The sequence below is a fragment of the Indicator indicator genome, chromosome 14, assembly GCF_027791375.1.
Source record: "Indicator indicator isolate 239-I01 chromosome 14, UM_Iind_1.1, whole genome shotgun sequence".
Lineage (NCBI taxonomy): Eukaryota > Metazoa > Chordata > Aves > Piciformes > Indicatoridae > Indicator > Indicator indicator.
The window spans coordinates 17,895,565-17,916,175 of record NC_072023.1 but is presented as its reverse complement, the minus strand read 5'-3'; the positions used below and the strand labels follow the sequence as shown (position 1 = coordinate 17,916,175).

The window sequence follows — 20,611 nt, the reverse complement described above, 5'->3', positions numbered from 1 at the left end:
AGCTCAGAGCAGAATTGGTCCCCAAATCCAGCAGAGGCGGGAGGATCCTTGCCTCATGCAGGGAGCAGCGTGGGCCACCAGAACAAGCTGGGTGGGAAGGGCAGCAGAAGCAGATGCTACAAGGAAAATCGTTCCCATGGGATCATCAGGGCTGGCTAGCTTGGTAACTGTTTCAAAAGGCCACAGGCCTAAGTGTGACAGTGATGGCTCTGGGGTGGCAAAAAAACCCATGAACTAGGGCAGAACGAAGCACTACAATCAAGGAGGAAAAGCTTCAGGTGGCTACAGAGAAGGTGAGAAGAACTGGAGAAGCAGAAGGGGAGGGGTAGGGGTAAGAGTTCAGCCACAAACTCAGCCTAGGGAGGCACTGATCCATCCACAGACAGATTGTTACATCTGCTCCAGTCAAGGTGTGGAGCGGGCATATACCTTCCTGGAATACACTGGTCAAGATCCCCTTCTAAATGAAGAGAGGAGAGGGGGTCTGAGCTGCTAGGACCAGGGGTTGATGGCAAAGGTGAGTAGTCCCAGGACTAGATGAGCAGTCTCGTTCGCTGGGTTTGTAACCATGGGGTGTCTGGATGCCAGAGCTGCTCTAGAAGAAATGTGCCGTGGGTGAGGCACATGACCAGAGCCTGTGGGATGGCAGAGTGTGAGCTGGAGTGGTGGCACACACGTGTGGATGGGGCAGGAGGGCAGCAGCAGGTTATAACTGAGAGCACCAGTGGAGAAAAGCTGAGCCCACAGACTGTCAGAGCTGTGGGAGCTGTAACAGGAGTGAGGGATGTTGGAGCGGGTGTGTGGGGAGGGCAGGACCTGCGTGGCAGGGAGCAATGCAAATCAGGACAGAAATGGCAGTAGTAAGACTTTGGATGGGGAGCACCCAAAGCTCCCTTTGAATGGAAGGATAGAGAGCATGGGGTGTCTCAGCAGCACTGGAGGGAGTTGCTGAGAGCCAGAGTCTGGCCTGAGGCACACAGGGACAGGTGCAAATCTGGCTATTCTGTTGGCTGAAAAACACAGGGAGTCCTCTGCAAAGCCTAAATCATGACAAGGTGTTTGTGTGGGCACGAAGAGGGAGAGATCTAGGGAGACAGAATGATCTGAAATTACTTTTTCTCTTTCTATCTTCTACAGTGAATCTTGTGCCCTGAATTTCCAAGGGAACCTTTGAAAAGGATCTTCCCCTCCCTGACATCTCCTTGTTGTTTGCCAGGTCTGCCCTGTGCTGTTCAGAAAAGCTTGAAGAGCAGGCTGAGCTCTGAAGGACAACACAGTGAGGGTACCGTGAGGTCTTATATAGGGAACCCTTCAGTCTCTGACAGCCTTGGCAGGAACCTCTGCCTGGCCTCAAGCGTGGCATTTGGTGAGAGGGGGATTACACACAGTGTACGCACCACCTTCACTATTCCTTCAGGACCTTTGTCCTGCGTTCCATCTTCTCAGAAACCTTTGGCTATCTCCTCAGTCACTAGGACACGGGGCAGCAGGCATCTGCTACTACCAAACCGTTCAGAGTCCCCAGCAATCCCCATTTGTTTGTGGCCTTCACCAGTCCCAGCAGAAGGTGGTCCCTGAGACAGAGGGTGCCTGGTGTGCACTTGAAGTAAGGAGAGCTTTTTCTTTGGGGGAAGAGTGGACAAGGGGAATGAAATAGATGGGGAGAGAGAAAAAAAGTGAGGCTAAGCAAGTAGGGGAAGAAGCTCTGGCAAGTGTTCATGAGAGAGAAAGAAGGTGGAAGAAAGAAAAAGAAAGAGAACAAGGGATAAAACAGGTGAAAAAGTTAAAACAAGGGGAAAAAATATAAGCAGACAGAGGGGAAAGGGAGGACTGAGACAGTTGATAGCTGTTCCCCCTCGCACCTAGTAGCAATGCCTTGAGGAAATCCAGCGTGCATATACCTTGTGTTGCAGCAGCAGATGAGGAGGGACGTGGCTCCCCCAGTGTGGAGCCCCACTCACAGAACCCAAACCGCAGAGACAGGGAGCAGCCAAGTAGGGGTGGCAGCATGGGGGACTCTGAATCAGAGTCCACCTTGCACAACAACTCACTGTGGTGGCTGGCATGTGGGATGCTAGCCCTGTTGGCCAACTCTTGGATTATCCTCAGCATCACAGCCAAACAACAGAAACACAAGCCCCTGGAGCTGCTGCTGTGCTTCCTTGCCGGGACACACATCCTCATGGCAGCAGTGCCGCTCACCACCTACGCTGTGGTGCAGCTGCGGCGGGAGTCCTCTGACTACGACTGGAATGAAAGCATCTGCAAGGTCTTTGTCTCCACGTACTACACCCTGGCACTGGCCACCTGCTTTACAGTGGCCTCCCTCTCCTACCACCGGATGTGGATGGTGAGGTGGCCGGTCAACTACCGGCTGAGCAATGCCAAGAAGCAGGCTCTGCATGCAGTCATGGGTATCTGGATGGTGTCCTTCATCCTGTCCACGCTGCCCTCCATCGGCTGGCACAACAACGGTGAGCGCTACTACGCCCGTGGCTGCCAGTTCATTGTCAGCAAGATAGGGCTGGGCTTCGGGGTCTGCTTCAGCCTCCTGCTGCTCGGAGGAATCGTCATGGGCTTGGTGTGCGTGGGGATCACTTTCTACCAGACTCTGTGGGCACACAGAAGACTCCAGCGGTGTCGCCATCAGAGAGCAGAGGAAGCATCATCCTGCTCATCATCAGCACATGCCACTTTCAACGTGCCCGCCATCGTGGTGGAGGATGTCCGAGGCAAAAGAAGGTCTTCCCTGGATGGCTCTGAGTCAGCCAAGACCTCCCTGCAGATGACCAACCTTATCAGTGCGATTGTCTTTCTGTATGACACACTCACCGGGGTACCCATCTTGGTAAGCAGTGAGTTCTCCCTTTGCCTTCAGAGCCTACAGTTAAACTTAGATTGACAGTTTGCTAAAGTTTTAGAGAAGAAACTCTGTCATCTGTCTGTCAGCCACAGAGCTGCTGGCTCCAAATCTGTTCTTCTGAGGGCTGGTTTTATGAAGATTGCAGGAGTTGTCTCATCACTCCACAGCAGCATGTTCTTGAGACAAGCCTAAGTCTGGGGAATTCCATACCACATAGCCAGAGCCACTGCAAAAGTTTAAAGTGGATAAGAGGAGAGAAAATCACTCTGCAAAGTTACAGGGAGATCTACCCCTGTAAAAACAATCAGATTTCTGCTTCTCCAGTCTGCTTCTGGAGAACCGATACCCAAGCTTTAAAAGCTGCTGCAGTTTTGCCTTCTGCTTGTATGATTGTAGTCAGCATTTGGATTTTGGCTGGCTGCTTGATTCTCTGCAAAACTGCAGACCTGGGGAGGTTCTCAAATGGAACCATTAAGAGAATAGAGACTTAGTCACAGCCTGGATTTTTTTTTACCTCCCAGTGGCTGCGTCCTTTGTTAGCACCTATTTAGCTCCAGCTCATAATGAGCACTGGGAAGAAGGTCTCATGCTGGAGATAAATCCAGCACACATGGGGCAACACCCCAGGAAGAGTTTTTCAAAGGGACATGGTGTAATTGCTTGGCAAATCCATTGCAGATAGATTCCCTTCTACTACAGAAGTGCCTCCCATTGCCTTTCTCCTTTGATCCCCACTTCTGTCTGTCTTAGCCTCATTTCTCTCTCTTCCCTTAAAGGTCGTGAGTTTTTTCAGCCTGCGCTATGATACAGCCCCCACCTGGATGGTCCTGGCTGTGCTCTGGTGCTCCATGGTGCAGACCCTGCTGCTCCCCTCCTTCATCTGGTCCTGTGAGCGCTACCGAGCAGATCTCCGCACTGTGTGGGAGCAGTGTGTGGCTATCATGTCTGAGGACGATGGGGATGATGGTAAGCTCCTCACCACCCTGCAGGCACCTTTCTTCACTAACACCCCTCGCCAAGAAAGTACAGAGGAAAGAGGAGTCTGCCTTGGGAAGAGGATCTGACAGCACCAGGAGTGGTGTTATGGGTGGCTGGGTAGGATTCATCTTACAGTTAGAAGTCGGGAACCATGAGAAAATTTATTCTGGAAAAGGCTCTGCCACTCATTTGCTGCCTTAGGACTCTCAGCATCCAGGAAAAAATTAGTGCAACATCCTTCACAGTAGATGCAAGAGTAGAGACAATATGAACAGCTGCCAACCCACAGTGAAAGTAGCTTGTTGGGCTTCAGCCTAGCTCACTGATCCAGAGGTCCCAGTTCTGGCAGGGAGCAATTCAAAAACAAGGCAAAAGGAACAGGGCAATCTCTGGGTGCTTTAGCACTGCTGTGAGCAGAAAGATGAGGTCCTTGTTCAGGGGTGAGCCCTGAAGGCTGCAAGTAGGGTGGCAGATATCAGACAAGCGTTAGGATGGCATCCAGGTGCCCTGATAATGCTCCTCTTGTGACTGGCAAGCACTGACTGCCATTCTCTTTCACAACAGATGGTGTGTGTGATGATTATGGCGATGGCAGGATCTGCAAGGTGAGATTTGATGCGAATGGTGCTGCAGCCGTGAGGCGGGACTCCCGGGACATCAAGCTGCTACCCATGCACCACATGCTGTTGCCCCAAGACAAGGTGCATTACCTGCAGGTGAGCCCAGAGCCAGCAGGAGCAGCCTCTTAACCCACTTTCTTCTCTGCTGGTCTCCCACACCTTTGTGTCCTCTTGACTCTCTTCTCTGAGAAAGCTTCAGCTATTCGCCTCCTGTTCCAGCTCTTCAAGTCTTCCATCTGACCTGCCTCCCTCTCTGTTTTCTAGGTCCCTCTCTCTCGGAGAATGTCACATGATGAGACTAACATCTTTGCCACCCACCGCTCTGCTCCATCCTTCCTACACAAGTGGTCCTCATCTGACGACATCCGCATTGCCGCTCCCCGCAAGCCCGGCGGCCCCGGCTTCTTGCCTCCTCAGCTGCATGACTACCAGCAGCGCCGGCGGCCCCCCGAGGATGAACTGACCACTCTTCGGCAGTTCCTGGAGGCGGGGCTGATACCGCGGGCCGCCAGCTCCAGCGCCTGCTTCTTCCGAGATGAGATCACCACCTTCATCGATGAGACGCCGCAGCCCACCCCGGCCTGCAGCCCGCGGCACTCCCGGCTCCCGCTAGCAGCACACCGAGACCGGCGCCTCTCCCTCGGCAGCAGGGAGGAGGAGAATGCTGACTGGCCACGGCGCTGCTCCTTGGCTGCTAGTGAAGCCTGGTACCTCCAGGACGGAGAGCAGGCACCGCATGAAAGGACCCTTGAGGCCTGTGAGGGACAGACCTTCCAGGATCCCAGACTATGAGAGACAGCATCAAAAACGTTCAGTGCCATCACGATTTTTAAATAAAAGTTCCAAGCGTTCCCTTTTGTCCCAGGACCTGATCACTACTTCGCAGTCTCATCTCTCTTGCCAGCAGGAAGGAAGCACCGGGGGGGAGGGGGGGAAAGAAGTGGGACAGACCCGCTGAGGGGCGTGGGAAGGACTGACAACCTGTGCCTGCTCTCAGGTTCCAAACACCCTCTGCTGCCACCACCACTTGGCACCCTCGCCAGTCCTATCCCTTTGTGAGCTCCACCCTCGCCTCCACTCTGCCCTGAGACAATGCAGGCGCAGAATGGTATTAAAATTCTATCTTTGGAGTGTCGATTGTGTGTCTGTTTTTAAAATAATACATTAGTAATAATTTTGTTTCCATAGAAACAGAGTGACTGGCCCAGTGTTTAATGAAGCTTCCCAGGCTCCTGGAAGGGAAACACAGAAACATGCAAGGCTCTTTTCCTCCTTCTTCCACCCCGTTCTTGTGTGTACACCTGGAAAGCAGCAGATGCTTAGCAGCCCAGGGAAGGGAACAAAGCTCACAGAGGAGTTGTCAAGGGAAGTGAAAAGTTTTCCTGTCTATTTCAAGGGAGACTTAGGCTGCCTACAGCTAAGCAGGAGCAGCCCCTGTGCTGCTCTAATATTCTAATATTGCTCCGTAAAAGGCACTGCTCTAAGGCAGCCCCAGCCCTGAAAACAACTCAATTCTCTCCAAAAAGACCCTGACCTATAATATCGCATGTCGGCATCCTCTACATTGAAATCTGTCCACTTCCAGGCTACCTCATACAATCTCCTTGCCTTATTTCATACAATCTAGACAAATTTTTAGGGTTTTCTAGTCCATTTTAAATTCCATACAGAATTAAGTCTTGATACTCCTTTAGACTCTCCAATTCATCAGCTTCATCAGGATTCCATTTCATATCCTCCCTGAGGAGATACAAAATTGAGTACATGCTTCGGAGCCACTTTCTCTGCTGCCTTATCCCAGGCTGTCCATTTTAGCTCAGGAGTAAACAAACTCCAGCCGAGCCCAAGCGAAGACCTTTGCCTAATTAACTGCAAAATGAATACTAAAGTTTACACTCCTAAGTATGATAACAAGTCAAATGGAGCACTTGTTAAATGGCTGTGTTACTCAATCCTCCACCCAGATCATGCCAAACTTCAACTAGAAAGCAGCTGGACCAGAATACAAAAACAACAACAACAAAAAAAACCAAACAAACAAACAAAAAAAACCCCAAACAAATCAAAAGGCTGTGAACATAGCAAAGATGAGGACAATATAGGGGCTGTGGCCATGCCCCTGCCCCTCCTCAGCCTCAGCTAGCATCACTCTTGCTGCCATAAATTAAGCACTACTGCCAAGATTTGTGTCCTTGATTCTGTCAGGTGCTACTCAGGAGTTACCAGCTTGAGCTCATTCTCATTATTAACACGTTTCAGTCTGGTGTTAACAGCTCGCATTATTCACATCCTCACATTATTTAACATTTTGAACACATTAACACTGTCTTGTTTCATGATCATTTCTTAAAGACATCCCAGAGGCAACTTCTTTAAGATACCCCTTAGACGATTGACTGGGCCCCACAGTAAAACAAAATAAACACATGGCATACACACTGCAGTGTCTAAAGAAACAAAGCACACAAATTATAGTTCCAAAACAATACACAATACCTGGCTGGCACTGCAGGGTGTACCTCTAACACTGTGCAATCGAACCTATACCCTAGCAACCCAGAAGGGGACTCTAACCCCTACACCATGGTGACTGAATTGCAAACCCACCTGGGGGACTCAAACTCACTTAACAAGCTAGAAAGGGGGCTCAAACCCCTTTTTAAGTGGAACTCTAACCCACAGCCTTTAAACCTTTAAACCCAGGTGTTCTACAGACTCTCATGCAGTAGGATCAAATTCTTCCTTTCCTGCAGACTGTCCTAGCTCCAACCATGTGAAGCTTTCACCATGACTCACAGACAGGCTTTGCCCTATGAGCTACACACCTCAACCCCATCCCTGTGTGGCTTTCACTGCTCCTTATGGGCAGGATGTCCCTTTAAGAAAAGAAATGCCCTTACCTTTCTGAGGGGTGTTGCTCAGAGCTCTTCAACCCAGGGAGCAGAGGTTCTCCCTGAGAATCCCTCAGTGTTGGCTGGAGGTTCTGTGCTCCTGCTGATCCATCGGAGTTCTGAAGCAGTGTCCCATGTGGGTCACCAAAAACTGTCATCAAAGTCAGGACCCCAGCTCCTCCCTGCTGGGGTTGGCACTAAGGAGCAGCCATTAATTCATTACAGAGCTGTGCAAGTTTGGGTGCTGGGGGCATTCCCACAAATGCAGCACAAGCCAAGAGAAATTTCTGGCAGTTATTTGTACAGTGAGATGTAGTAGCTATACCTCATGGCAAGACCTACTAACCATCCATTGGGCAGTTTCTTACCCCACATTAAAGGTCCTGCTTCTCTTAAATTCACTGGGTCATGCTCAGAGAGTGAGGAGTTTATTTTGGCTTCTGGCTTCTGGCTAGGAGCTGTGGTTTTCAACATTATAAGGAGATTAGTTTAGGATACTGTTCAAGACTAAAGCTGAATATGCTATTTTGTGACACTTTTTAAGTACTTGTCTAGGATATTTCAGCTCTCGAGGACATCCCCATTAGAAGTCCCTTTCTTCATTGTTCCGGTTTGTCCTCTAATTTTAACCCTGAAATAGAGATTCTTTATTAACAGTACCAAAGGGAGGGTGAGTGCTGGGAGATGCTCAGCAGAGGCCTGGATGAAAGGCTTTACTTTCATAGATTCGTAGAATGGTTTAGATTGGAAGGGACCTTAAACATCATCCTGTTCCAACCTCTCTCCCATGGGCAGGGACACCTCCCACTAGCTGAGGTTGCTCAAGGCTTCATCCATCCTGGCCTCGAACACCTCCAGGGAGGGGCATCCACAACCTCCCTGGGCAACCTGTTCCAGTGTCTCACCACCCTCACTGCAAAGAATTTCTTCCTAATCTCCAGTCTAAATCTGCCCTCTTCCAGCTTCAGTCCATTGCCTCTCACCCTGTGACTACAAGTCCTTGTCAAAAGTCCCTTCCCAGCTTTCTTGTAGGCCCCCTCCAGGTACTGGAAGGCTGCTCTAAGGCCTCCCTGGAGCCTTCTATTCTCCAGGCTGAACAGCCCCAATTCTCTCAGCCTGTGCCCATAGGAGAGGTTCTCCAGGCCTCCTCTGGACCTGCTCCAGCAGCTCCATGTCCCTCTTATGCTAGGGGCACCAGAACTGGAGGCAGTGCTGCAGGTGGGGTCTCAGCAGAGCAGAGCAGAGCAGAGGGGCAGAATCCCCTCCCTGTGCTGCTGCTCTCCCTGCTTTGGATGCAGCCCAGCACACAGCTGCCTTCTGGGATGCCAGTGACCAGTGCTGGCTCCTGGGAAGTTTGTCACCATCTGACAGCCCCAAGTCCTTCTCCTCAAGGCTGCTCTTGAGCCACTCCTCACCCAGCCTGGATTTGTGCTTGGGATTGCCCTGACCCAGGTGCAGGACCTTGCACTTGGCCTTGTTGAACTTGATGAGGTTGGCTTGGTCCCACCTCTCCAGCCTGTCCAAGTTGCTCTGGATGGATCCCTTCCCTCCAGTGTGTCAACCACAGCACACAGCTTGGTGTCATCACAGACTTGCTGAGGCTGCCTCAATGACACTGTCCATGTTGATGACAAAGATGTTAAACAGTACTGGTCCCAGTACCGACCCCTGAGGGACACCACTTGTCACTGGTCTCCCACTGGTGTCTATTTGGGCATTGAACCAAAACGATTCTATGATTCTATGGACCATGTCAGAAAACGAGGTGCCAGGATCCTGCTAGAGCAGGATCACCGAGAGTCGATCCCACAGGAACACGTCCAGGCGGGTTTGGAATGCCTCCAGCGAGGGAGTCTCTTCAGTCTCGCTGGGCAGCTTGCGGGACCCCACTGCCCGTCTCCGCTCCGGGCCGCCGATACGGCCGCCCACCGCCGCCCCCGCCCGGCACCGCCTTGCCGGCCCAGCCCCCTGGGTGGGCCTAGCCCGGGGCTCGCCAGGCCGCCAGCGGGACCGCTTTCTGTCCTCCTCCCCGACGGCTCGGCAATGGCCTCCCTCCTCTGCCTTCTCCTCGCCGCCGCCGCCGCCACGTCGCTAGGCCGCCTGGTTCCCTACGATCTGCTGTATGCCGACGGGGTGCGGGCGTACTTCGCTCGGGACTATGAGCGGGCGGCCGAACTGATGCAGCGGGCCCTGCACAGCTACGCGGGGCTCCGGGCTGCCCGCCGGGACTGCCGCGCTGCCTGCGGGCGAGAGGCGTCTTTCCTGGGCGAGCTGCCGGCGGGCGGGCTCTGGGAAGCTGCCCTCTTCGGCCCGGTGCTGCAGCGCGCCGACTGCCTGCAGCACTGCCTGGGGCAGCGCCTGGGCTCGCCGCCCTCCGCGCACCGCGCCAGCCGCGCCAACCGCCGCGACTTCCAGCGGAGGGAGCCCTACAACTACCTACAAGTGGCCTTCTTCCAGGTGGGGACTGGCCCCGGCGGTAGCCAGGGGCATCCCTCCCCCAGGATGGGGTCTCTCCAGGGGGGCTGGGAGTGATCACCCCAAAGGCCTCTGTCAGCCGAGTCAAGGAGAGCCAGCAGTGGGCTGAGGAGATACAATCGTAGGCTCGTTTTAGTTGGGAAGGGCTTTTAAGGGCATCGAGACCAAGCCTTAGCTAACCCTGCGTGGCAGGCAAGGGCTCCCGAGCCTGGGACTCAGGCACCTTGTGGGTGAATCCAGGGCGCAGCTGAGGGGTGAGGGGTGGGCCTTGAAGAGAAGGGGGTCCACAGGAGCATGATGAGCACTGCTGCCTTTTCTCTACAGCTGAAGAAGCTGGATCAGGCCGTGTCTGCTGCTCACACCTTCTTCGTCGCTAACCCTCAGCACCTCCAAATGCAGGACGACATCAAAAAGTACCAGCGCATGGCAGGGGTGAAGTCGGACAGCTTCCGTGACCTGGAGCCTACACCACACTGGGTGAGGGTTCGATGCAGAGCCAGGTGTCAGCAGCTCTTTTCCCATCTGAGGGACTAGGCTGGGCCCCTGATCTGTTCCCACCCATGGGCCATGACTTGAGACAGGTTCCCCATATGTAGAATCACAGAATGGTTTAGATGAGAAGGGACCTTTTAAGATCTAATCCCACCCCCCCACCTCTCCCCTGACAGGCAGGGACATCTTTTACTTGATAGAATTGTAGAATCACAGAATTGTTTGCATTGGAAATTACCTTTAAGGTCATCCAGTCCAACCATTCTCTAACTCGACCGAGTCTGGTGGTGAACCTCAGCACCACATCTCTGCCTCTTTTAAACATCTCCAGGCATGGGGATTCAATCACCTCTCTGAGCAGCCTGTTCCAGTCTTTGAGAACCCTTTCAGTCAAGAAGTTTCTTCTGACGTCCAAACTAAACCTCCCCTGGTGCAACTTGAGGCCACTGCCTCTTGTCCTGTCAGTTGTTGCTAGGGTGAAGAGACCAACCCTGACTTGGCTCCAGCCTCCTTTCAGGGAGTTGTAGAAAGCAGCAAGGTCTCCCCTCAGCCTCTTCTACAGGCTGAACAACCCCAGTCCCCTCAGCTGCTCCTCATCAGACCTGTTCTCCAGACCCTTCACCAGCTTTGTTGCCCTTCTCTGGACCCACTTCAGCGCTTCAGTGTCCTGGTAGTGAGGGCCCCAAAACTGAACCCAGTACTTGAGTTTGTGCAAAGATCATCCTCATCCTGGGGTTGCTCAAAACCCCATCCAGCCTGGCCTTGAACACTTCCAATGACAGGGTGTCCCCAGCTTGTCTGGGAAACTTACTCCCTCATCATAACCAATGTCTTCCTTCAATCCAAATCCACCCTCTCTCAGTTTTAAACAGTTGCCCCTTGTCATTACAGGCCTTGGTCAAAAGGCTCCTTCAGCTCTTTCTTATATTTGAAAGGCTGCAAAAAGGTCTCCCTGAAGCCTTTTCTTCAGGGTGAAGACAAACCATTGCAAGTGTGGCACAGAGACTTTCTGGTGGCAGTTACAGCAGGCTGCAGGACCCTGGGGAAGTCCTTTTGGCTCAAATCAGATCTGCTGTCCATGCGTCACAGGCTGTGCATGATCAGCAGGCCCCTAGATGTCAGCAGTACTTTGTGAGCAACCGAAAGCCTCCAGGCATCCCTCGGTGTCACCCACACTGATAAGGGACCTGTCTCTGTCCTTGGCAGGAAGCCTATGAGGCTGGTCTGCAGCACTCCAATGCAGATGAGTACCTGCAGGCTGTGGTCAGGCTGGAGGAGTCCCTCAAAGGTGCGCTCTCAGCACTGGAAGAGTGTCGTGCCCTGTGCGAAGGGCCTTGGGAGGATGAGGATGACGAGGAGGAGATGCAACCTGGCCTGTATGAAGCCATTTCAGGTAGCATTAAAGGCACAGAGGGTTGGGTGGGAAGGCCACACTCCCCACATTGGCCATGTCCCATTTGCCAGCACTCCTGCCTGGAAGCAGTGTGAACTTGTGGCTTCCTTGCTCCTCTGTTGCAGCCCATTACGTTCAGGTTTTGAAGTGCAGACAGCAGTGCGTCCTTGAAATCGCCACAAAGCCAGGGCGGATCTCTGCCACGGAAGATTTCATACCCTCCCACCTCGATCTGCTGCACTTTGCTTATGATCAAGGTGAGCAGAGCCACAGACCTGTGGGTTGTGCTGTCACAGCCCTGAACTCGCTCTTTGCCTCTGGACCCAGAGGGCTGCGTGTCACAGGGAGAAGTGGCACACTGCCCTCCCCCAACGCTTCCCAGAACTTCTGCACAAGCCTGTGGCCACCTTAGGAGAGGTCCCTTGTGGTCCATTTCAATCTCCTTGTGCAGTTCCTGTAATGCATAGGTCTTCCCACTTCTTTCCTCCAGCTCTCTTCATTTCAGCTATCTGTTGTTTATTTTAGTCTGTCCTTTTCAGTGTGTTGTTCCAGACCAGGTCCCCACTTCCCATCTAGAGCATGCAGGTGCATCTCCTCTCAGCAGTGGTGTTTCTTCTGAGCCAGCTCAGCCTGCCCTCATTGAACTGATGGCCTGTCATGACATTGGTCATTCTGTCACCTTGTCACTATCACACATCCCTCAGCTCCTGGATACTTTTGCTCATTCCCTCACTAACTCACCTGTCTGTCGTCTCATCTTACAGACCATTGGTAAAGCTTGTATGTGACAGAAGCCTCCAGACCCCCCTGTCATGTCTATTGGGTGAGGAAGGTGGGACTGAAGAAGAAAGCTGCAAATACAGACTCGTTTTTTGCCTCAGTCTCCTATGAACAAGTTCCCAATAAGTATTGAGAGTGGGTCCATTTTTCACTGAGCTCACTCCCTCTGTTCTCTGCCCATCATCAGGCAGAGGGCCAGCTAGGCAGGGATTGTTGTGTACTCGGTGTAAGGCCAGATCCTGACCGAGGCATGGGGTGCTGCTGGCTTCTACATATTGGCTGTAAATGTCAAATCTTTCAGAGACACATCTGTTTGTTCTGTTCTGTCCTTCCCCAAGTTGGGAACCAGGCACTAGCTGCTGAATGTGTTGCTTCCTACCTGGTCTTCTACCCCATGGATGAGCCAATGCTGAAGAAGATGAAACAATACCGTGCAGAGCTGGGAAAGGACACACCTGTCACAGCCAGAGAGGTACCTACAACCCTAGCTGTGCTTCTTGGCCCTCCTCTGTCCCATACAAGAGGGTCACAGTCCAGGGGACAAAAAGGGAGATGTGTTTCACTGCAGATGTGTGCCAAGAACAGGCCTGAAGAATTGGAGCCTGAGCTTACTTATAGTCTGTACCAGGCAGGGTCTCTTCAGAACAGAACTGGGCTGGCATGGTGCACAGAAGTGTGTTGGGGTGGGTTTCTGCCCTGGACAGGGATAGGGTTGTCTTTTGTGGGGTGGTTGTTTGACAGCCTCTTTGCTTCCATAGGTTATTCAACATTATGTGCAGAGATCTTTGATGGAGAAGAAGTTGATTTACTATGCAGTGGAGCATCTAGGAGGAACTTTTAATGACCCTGTAAGTAATGATATCATCTTGATCTTCCTGCCCTTATTTTGCCCAGACTGTTGCCAGAATTCACTTCAGTAGCACATGATCCAGGAAAGATCAGATGCTGTTGAAAAGGACCCCACGTCTTTCATGATGTGGATCTTTAAGGCCTTTCCTGTGCTCCAGGACTGAGGTCAGTTTAAAGTTGCTGCTCTAGCCATATGTGTTAGTACAAACTGGCTGTCCTCAGAAGCAGACCTGAACCATGGGTCTGGTACTCACTGGAGAAGCAGGACAAGGAACTGGCTGTTTGACATGATCCAACGTGGGAGAAGTTTGCTGTGTACTGAGACATCTGCATTTGTTCCTACAGGACCTTTGGACTCCAGATGAACTGATTCCTGAAAAGCTAAAGGATAAACACAGGTAAGGTTGGCCAAGTTGACTAGGACAAGTGTTGGGAGCAGGAATGGGACTGAAGATTGGCAAGAAACAGTAGTACCTGCAGAGGAATGGGCAGAACATGAAAAGGAAGGGTGAAATGCTCCTACAGAGGAGGATTAGGCATAGCTTTGTGTACTGACAGCATTGGTCTGTTTTTTTCTCCCTTGCTCCTGAGAGAGGATCAGGAGAAGCAAAAGCAGAAAACACTGGATGTGGAAGAGAGAGTGAAGAGAGGTGAGTAAAAGAGCTTGAAGAGGACTTGGAGATAGTCAGCCAGCTTTAACCAGGCTAAGTGCTGTCTTGTCTTCCATCCTCAGACGTTTGCATGCTGGCTGGAATGGCTCAGCAGGCCTGCTCTTTGTTTCTCTTCTCCCTCTTTGATGCTTCTGTAATCTCGCAAACCACTGCATTTGGCCCTGGGATGGGATCTCAAAGAGCACTGTGGCAGGACAAGGTGAGAGCAGTGGTGCCTGAATACAAGGCAAGCCTGTGGACATGCAATCCCCTGTGCAGTGTGGCAGAACTGTCTACACCAAGCATATTTCATCTCCACCAGCCCAACTTCAAACATTTTTCAGAAGGGGATGAGGAGAGAGGGGGAGGGTCTGGAATCAGACTGCTTGGCTTGGGCAAGCCTTTCCCTGAAGAACACAAGTCCAGATTTGTGGCTGAATGCTACAGGCTGCAGTGCAGAGTCTGTATGCTTGGTGGTCTGTTTTCAAAGCCTCTTGTGGGGCTTTGTCCTGGAGTCGTTGCTTTGAAGTCACCCCAGGTGGTTCTCTGCTATGACACATGGGACAGCAAATCATTCTGAAGGCCTGAGTGTCTTAGCATTCCTGACCATCCAGAGGTTGGACCAGAGGGGAAAAGGCCAAAATCACCAACTAACACCCATTGCTTCTCTTTGGGGCTAAAGAAAGTCAAAGGATTCACTGGAGATAATCCTGGGCTATGATGTGTGATTGAAAGGAGGGTTGATAGAGTTGTTTACTTGCTTCTCTTCTCCAGAGCCTCACTCCAGCAGGCTGGACCTGTTCTGCTGCTGCAGTCTGCAGTGCACTCGGCTTTCCCCAGCTCCTTGCTGCTCTCCCAGCAAGCCCCAAGTTTCTGCTGATATCCTGAGGCACTTGCTGTAGGCCAGCTTCTCCAGCTGATGCTCTGGCTTCCCTGAAGCATGTGAGGGGTGCAGGTGGCACAGGTCTGCAAGGAATGGGGAATGCTGGGGAACTCTCCTGTCTTAGAGAATGTCCAGTGTCTCTCCACTTCCTTACCCAGGCTGGATGTTGGTGTCTGAGGGCTGCTTCTCCAAGCTGGCTCGTGGCTGTGTGTGCTTGCTTCTCACCAGGTTCTGTGCCTTTTGAGGGTGTTGCTGTCACGCTGGATTCGCAGCAGATGAACGGAACGCACAGGGTTGTATTCGACGGAGTGCTGACAAAGGCTGAGTGTAAGGACCTGCTCCGGCTGACGAGGGTGAGGTCTGGCTCTGGTAGGAGCTCCCATCTGTGGTACTTCCCTCCACAGCAGGCAGGGTTGTAGTGTATCCATAGAGAAGAAGGCAACCTGATGGGTGTTGTCATCTGTGTTCTGTTCCAGGCAGCAGGAGAGGCAGGAGATGGCATCAGGGCAAGACGGTCACCTCACACCCCGCACGAGAGATTTGAAGGCTTAACTGTTGGGAAGGCCATGCAGGTAAGTGGCTCTAGGAGCCTGCTGCCTTCTTGACTGCCCAGAAGGAGCGTTTGTACCCAAGTGTTTCTGTCTGTGAGGTGCACTCTGGATGGGGTCATGGGTGTGTGACGGTCACCATCTTCCCAACCCTCTTCCTCCACAGTCACGTTGAGGCACGTAGGAGATGGAGGGTCTGACAAGGGCTTTCTCTCCTGTGAGACAAGGTGTCAGGGCTGCTACTTGTCCCTCTGCAGTAATCCTACAGATAGACTCATCTGAGAATCTGAGAACAAATTAAGGTGTGAGGAGCCTCGGGAGATGACTAATCTGACCCACTGCTTGCTGATTCCAAAGCTAGATGAGGTGCCTCAAGGCTTTGTGCAAGCAAGTCCAAGGGTGGAAATACCTGTTTGGCACCTGTTTCAGTGCTACACCATCTCAGTATCTAGCCAAAATTTTCCTTGCTGCAGCTTTCACTTGTTGCCTCTTGTCTTTCTAGTTTGTCACTTTGAGAAGAGACTGGCTCCATCTCCTCTATAATCCCCTTTTAGGTGACAGGAGACTGCTGAACTTGATGTTCTCTCCTGTAGGCTGAAGAAATCCAACTCTTTCAGATATTTTTATAAGTCACATGCTCCAACACCCTGCTGTCTGCAGACCCTTCACTGAACACTCACTCCAGTTTTCTGGAGTCATTTTTGTACTGGGGGTCCCATGGACCAGTAGAGGTTAGGGACTCACCTGTTGGACAGCAGCTCTGGGGAAAAGGACTTGGGGGTCCTGGTGGACAGAAGGATGTCCATGAGCCAACAATGTGCCCTTGTGGCCAAGAAGGCCAAGGGCATCCTGGGGTGGATTAGAAGGGCTGTGGTTGAGAGAGGTTCTACTCGCCCTCTGCTCTGGTGAGGCCACATCTGGAATATTGTGTCCAGTTCTGGGCCCCTCAGGTCAAGAAGGTCCTCAGGGAACTGCTTGAGAGAGACCAGTGCAGAGCCACAAAGATGCTGAAGGCAGTGGAAGATCTCCCTGCTGAGGAAAGGCTGAGGGAGCTGGGGCTCTTTACCTTGGAGCAGAGGAGCCTGAGGGCTGACCTCATTCATGTTGATCAAGATGTGAAGGGCATTGTGGGGAGGATGGAGCCAGGCTCTGCTCAGGGATGTCCAATGACAGGACAAGGGGCAGTGGGTGCAAGCTGGAGCAGAGGAGGTTCCATGGGAACAGAAGGAGAAAGTTTTTCCCTGTGAGGGTGCCAGAGCCCTGGAGCAGGCTGCCCAGAGAGGTTGTGGAGTCTCCTTCTCTGGAGACATTGCAAACCCACCTGGATGTGTTCCTGTGTGACCTGCCCTAGGTGATGCTGCTCTGGCAGGGGGGTTGGCCTAGATGATCTTTGGAGGTCCCTTCCAACCCTTACATTCTGTGATTCTGTGACCCAAAATGCTGCTGCCTTCCAGATGTGGCTTCCTGCAGTAAGCAGGACAGAACTGCTGGGTGGTGCAGGTGTGCTCTTCAGAACACAGATCCACTTCTAACCTGTGACCGCAGCACTTCACGCAGGCCTCTCCTGCCCTGCGTACGTGTGCATTTCTCAGAGTGCCTGTGTCTGTAAGTGTTCTAACAGGCTTGTTCATCACTTGTAGCTGGCCCAGAGTGGGGATGTGGACTGGAGAGATGCCAAATTGCTTCTGCAGGCCAGTGAGAAGTCGGGGAAAATCATCGAGTCCTATTTCAGCCCTGCAAGGAAGCTGCACGTCTCCTTCACACACCTGGTGTGCCGCACAGCTGTGGATGGTAAAGGATCTTTCCCTCTGTTAGTCCCTGTCTCCTGGGCTCTCCTTGGTCTCAGCTCTTAGGAGACACTTTTCCCTTTATTCTCACTGTGCCCCTTTCTCTTTACCTTACTGTTTCTGGAACCTGGAGATTGCCACATTCCTTCTCATAACTTCCCTTTCCAGAGGAGCAGGAAGGTCGCATGGATCTTAGTCATCCTGTCCATGCTGACAATTGTCTGTTGGATCCTGAGGGGCAGGAGTGCTGGAGAGAACCACCTGCCTACGTGTACAGGGACTACAGGTAAGAGAGGAAGATCAAGCAGAGATCACAGTGTCTCCTCAGCCCTGTCAGGGGACGATCTTAGCTTACAGAAACCAGCGGATGGGTTGCTGGCTCAAAGCCAGCCAGGTCTGTAGCATCAGGCAGAAGGCTTCATGAGGTGTGAAACACCTTTGCTAGGCTGGGAAGATTTGCCCTTCCTCCTTCTCCTTTCTCCTTCCTCCTTTCTCCTTCCTCCTTCCTCCTCCTTCCTCCTTCCTCCTTCCTCCTTCCTCCTTCCTCCTTCCTCCTCCTCCTCCTCCTCCTTCTCCTTCCTCCTCCTCCTTCCTCCTTCCTCCTTCCTCCTCCTCCTTCCTCCTCCTCCTTCCTCCACCTCCTTCCTCCTCCTTCTCCTTCCTCCTTCTCCTTCCTCCTTCTCCTTCCTCCTTCTCCTTCCTCCTTCTCCTTCCTCCTTTCTCCTTCCTCCTTCCTCTTTCCTCCCAGCCAGCATTAACAGAGAGCAGAGGGAGGCTGGGAGGCTGCAGGTACTAGAACCACAATATCAAGTTGTTGTCTTGTGGGTCTACCACAGTACTCTGGCCCACCTCTAGCCCATTTGCAGGTTGTTTCTTGTCATCGAGTTCCATCTTGTGCAGTACAGGAGAGGGAGATTTCCTAGAACAGTCATTGTGTTTTGCTGTTTCTCCATTCATCTCTCTACAGATTCATTGCCAGTACTTTGTGTCAGGTTTTTTTTCATTCCATGTGAGAGGCTTTCTCCAGCCTCTGGCAGGTTTTGTTACTCTGCTACAGAAGAACCAGAACAGGACAAGTGTGCAGAGCCAGCTTCCTGGCATCCTCCTCTAGCCTCCTGTGGCCTGCAGCTCAGGAATTCCCTGACCTAGGCACTGCTGCCTTTAACACCCATGGATGGATTCTCCTTTAACTGCTCTGTTTGCTTTCTGAACACCTGGTGTCCATAGCCTCCTGTGCCAGGGAGCGTGGGGAGGCACTAGGGAGGAACCGACCCTCTCTGTTTGTTTGCAGTGGCATTCTCTACCTCAATGATGACTTCCAAGGTGGGGGCCTCTTCTTCACTGAAATGGACACTGTGACTGTCACAGTAAGTCTGGGACTGAGCAAAAGAAGGAGAGGGGACTGAGGGTGAGACTCTGTGTGGGAGGGAAGTGGTTGGGTATTGGCTGTCCCTGCTCCAAAAGCAGTGTAATGCTGGTGGTGTGACAGATTCAAATGGGGGCAGCTAAATGCAAACTGAGGCAAATAACAGACACAGGAAAGGTTAACTACTTCTTAGCTGAGATGTAGCAGGCTCTTCCAGTCTGTGGGCGTCTGTGACCTGTGTTGTCCCTCTGTCCTTCCTCAAGGATACCTTGTTTCTGCCTTGCTCATAGACTGGCAAGTGGAGGCTTAGTGGCTCTCTGCTGTTCCACACTGCCAGAGGCAGTGTTACCTCTGTAGAAAGATCATGTGCCCCAGAGGGCTTCTGGCTTCGCTCTGTCTTCTCTCATGGCAGGCTGAGGTGCATCCCAAGTGTGGGAGGCTGGTGGCCTTCAGCTCTGGCAAGGAGAACCCTCACGGCGTGTGGGCGGTGAGGCGTGGGAGGCGCTGTGCTGTGGCTCTCTGGTACACACACTCCCGGCAGCACGCTGAGCAGGTAAAGCACCCTGTCAGAGGAGCACCTCTGAGTGCCCCCAGCCACATCACAGCCCCCTGGGCAATGCCCTCTGGGCTTTCCTATGGGGCAGGGCCTAGCAGGCAGCTGGCAGTTTTCTTCTGCCGCAGTACCTGGTGGAGGGGCCAGCCTGCAATGTGTCCAAAAGAGAAAAGGCTGTGGGAGGTTTGGGTAGCTGTGGCCAAGACAAGATGTGTCCTGTTAGCCCCTGCCAGCACAGCCAAGGCCCCAGCAGGGAGCAGTTCACATCTTCTCTCTCACCATGGCTGCAGGAACAGCTGAAGGCAGAGGAGCTGATAGAGCAGAGGGATGTGAATCAGGACAAGGCTGATGGAGAAGAATGTCAGAGGACTGATGGCAGTAGCAGATCCTGCTCAAATCCTCCTCCTATTGCCAACAGTGGAGCCAGGTCAGCAAGATGGAGACACAAGCCTGGCTCAGAAAGGACACAGCAGCCCAAGAAACTGCGGACCAGAGATGAGTTCTGACTACACAGGCCCCAGGAGCAGGACTGGCACACACCGTGTCCTGGTAGGTCACAGTAGCACCAGGATCACAGAGGCCTGGAGCAGTGTCTTAGCATGCTAGAGCCATAGTGATGGGGAGGGATGCAGCTTTCTTCTCTATGACATCCCAGCAGCTGAAAAAAGGAGAGCAGGGACAGAGGATTCAAATCAGTGATAATCAGGAACTCTCTTCACTGCCTCACCAGCACGTTTGTGTCACTAAGAAGTAAGAAGGCAGAGTCTCCTCACCCTGCTCCTCTAGGTGCCAGCTTCTTGGTCGTCCAGGGTCAAATCTGAGGAGGAGGAGCCTGAGGTCTTTCAGCAAGGGCTGTCTTACATTCAGGAACTCAAAACAGAAGCCTCTAAATTTTCTGGGTGCCTGCAAATTCCATGACCTCTCAGCTGCTCTGAGGGAAGGAAGGTGAGGGATTGGGAATGTATGGAATAAAGGGAAAATGCTGGACACAGATGTTGGTGGAAGTGTGAGTTTATACACCAGGAGGGAGATGGACATGCTGATGGAAACGTAATTAAAACACAATGGAAGGAGATTGAACCCTCGGGGAAAGAAAACAAAGCATTAGCCCAGATGCCAGCAAGTTCCTCTAAGGGAGAGCAGGAGAGCAACTCAGCTCTCCCTGACCAAACCCTGGGGAGGGTGGGAAGTTCCTCTAAGGAAAATGTGCTGTATGCTCACCTTTGCCTGCTGCAAGGCCTCGCTTTTCCTTGTTTTGGTTTTCTTCTCTGTGCACCACATTGCCTGTGAAAGCAGAGGAGATGCTTTGTTTGTCATTTTCCACCCTGGTACAAAGACAATCTGCTGTCACTGCCCAGGGGATTAGTGTCCCGAGATGGGATTATATTGTAGCCAAAGAGGAATTGAATGGGGTGGATATGGAGCATCAAAAAGAGCAATGACCCTTTTCCTGGGAAGCTTGGAGCCAGAGATCAATCTGTGG

The 20,611-nt window shown here is 52.3% G+C and overlaps 2 protein-coding genes across 2 annotated transcripts; both read left to right on the top strand.

The window, feature by feature from the left end:
• The first annotated feature begins 2,008 nt into the window (after nt 1-2,008).
• Nucleotides 2,009-5,253, top strand: GPR162 (G protein-coupled receptor 162). The gene is made up of 4 exons (XM_054386983.1): nt 2,009-2,848; nt 3,640-3,829; nt 4,406-4,557; nt 4,726-5,253. The coding sequence occupies exons 1-4, from the start codon at nt 2,009-2,011 to the stop codon at nt 5,251-5,253; spliced, it is 1,710 nt and encodes a 569-aa protein (XP_054242958.1).
• A 4,142-nt stretch (nt 5,254-9,395) lies between these two features.
• P3H3 (prolyl 3-hydroxylase 3) lies at nt 9,396-19,634 on the top strand. The gene is made up of 15 exons (XM_054386688.1): nt 9,396-9,809; nt 10,152-10,304; nt 11,526-11,712; nt 11,838-11,969; nt 12,831-12,964; nt 13,251-13,340; nt 13,687-13,739; nt 13,933-13,991; nt 15,103-15,227; nt 15,351-15,446; nt 17,063-17,213; nt 17,378-17,495; nt 18,501-18,576; nt 18,988-19,128; nt 19,419-19,634. The coding sequence occupies exons 1-15, from the start codon at nt 9,396-9,398 to the stop codon at nt 19,632-19,634; spliced, it is 2,145 nt and encodes a 714-aa protein (XP_054242663.1).
• Nucleotides 19,635-20,611: the final 977 nt, after the last annotated feature.

Bases quoted from the DNA above. Each gene is read 5' to 3' on its own strand.
- GPR162 (XM_054386983.1), top strand. From the start codon at position 2,009: ATGGGGGACTCTGAATCAGAGTCCACCTTGCACAACAACTCACTGTGG. The intron at 3,830-4,405 runs GTAAGCTCCTCA...CTTTCACAACAG, and splicing joins TGAGGACGATGGGGATGATG to ATGGTGTGTGTGATGATTAT. The intron at 4,558-4,725 runs GTGAGCCCAGAG...TCTGTTTTCTAG, and splicing joins ACAAGGTGCATTACCTGCAG to GTCCCTCTCTCTCGGAGAAT.
- P3H3 (XM_054386688.1), top strand. From the start codon at position 9,396: ATGGCCTCCCTCCTCTGCCTTCTCCTCGCCGCCGCCGCCGCCACGTCG. The intron at 10,305-11,525 runs GTGAGGGTTCGA...TGTCCTTGGCAG, and splicing joins TGGAGCCTACACCACACTGG to GAAGCCTATGAGGCTGGTCT. The intron at 17,496-18,500 runs GTAAGAGAGGAA...GTTTGTTTGCAG, and splicing joins TACGTGTACAGGGACTACAG to TGGCATTCTCTACCTCAATG.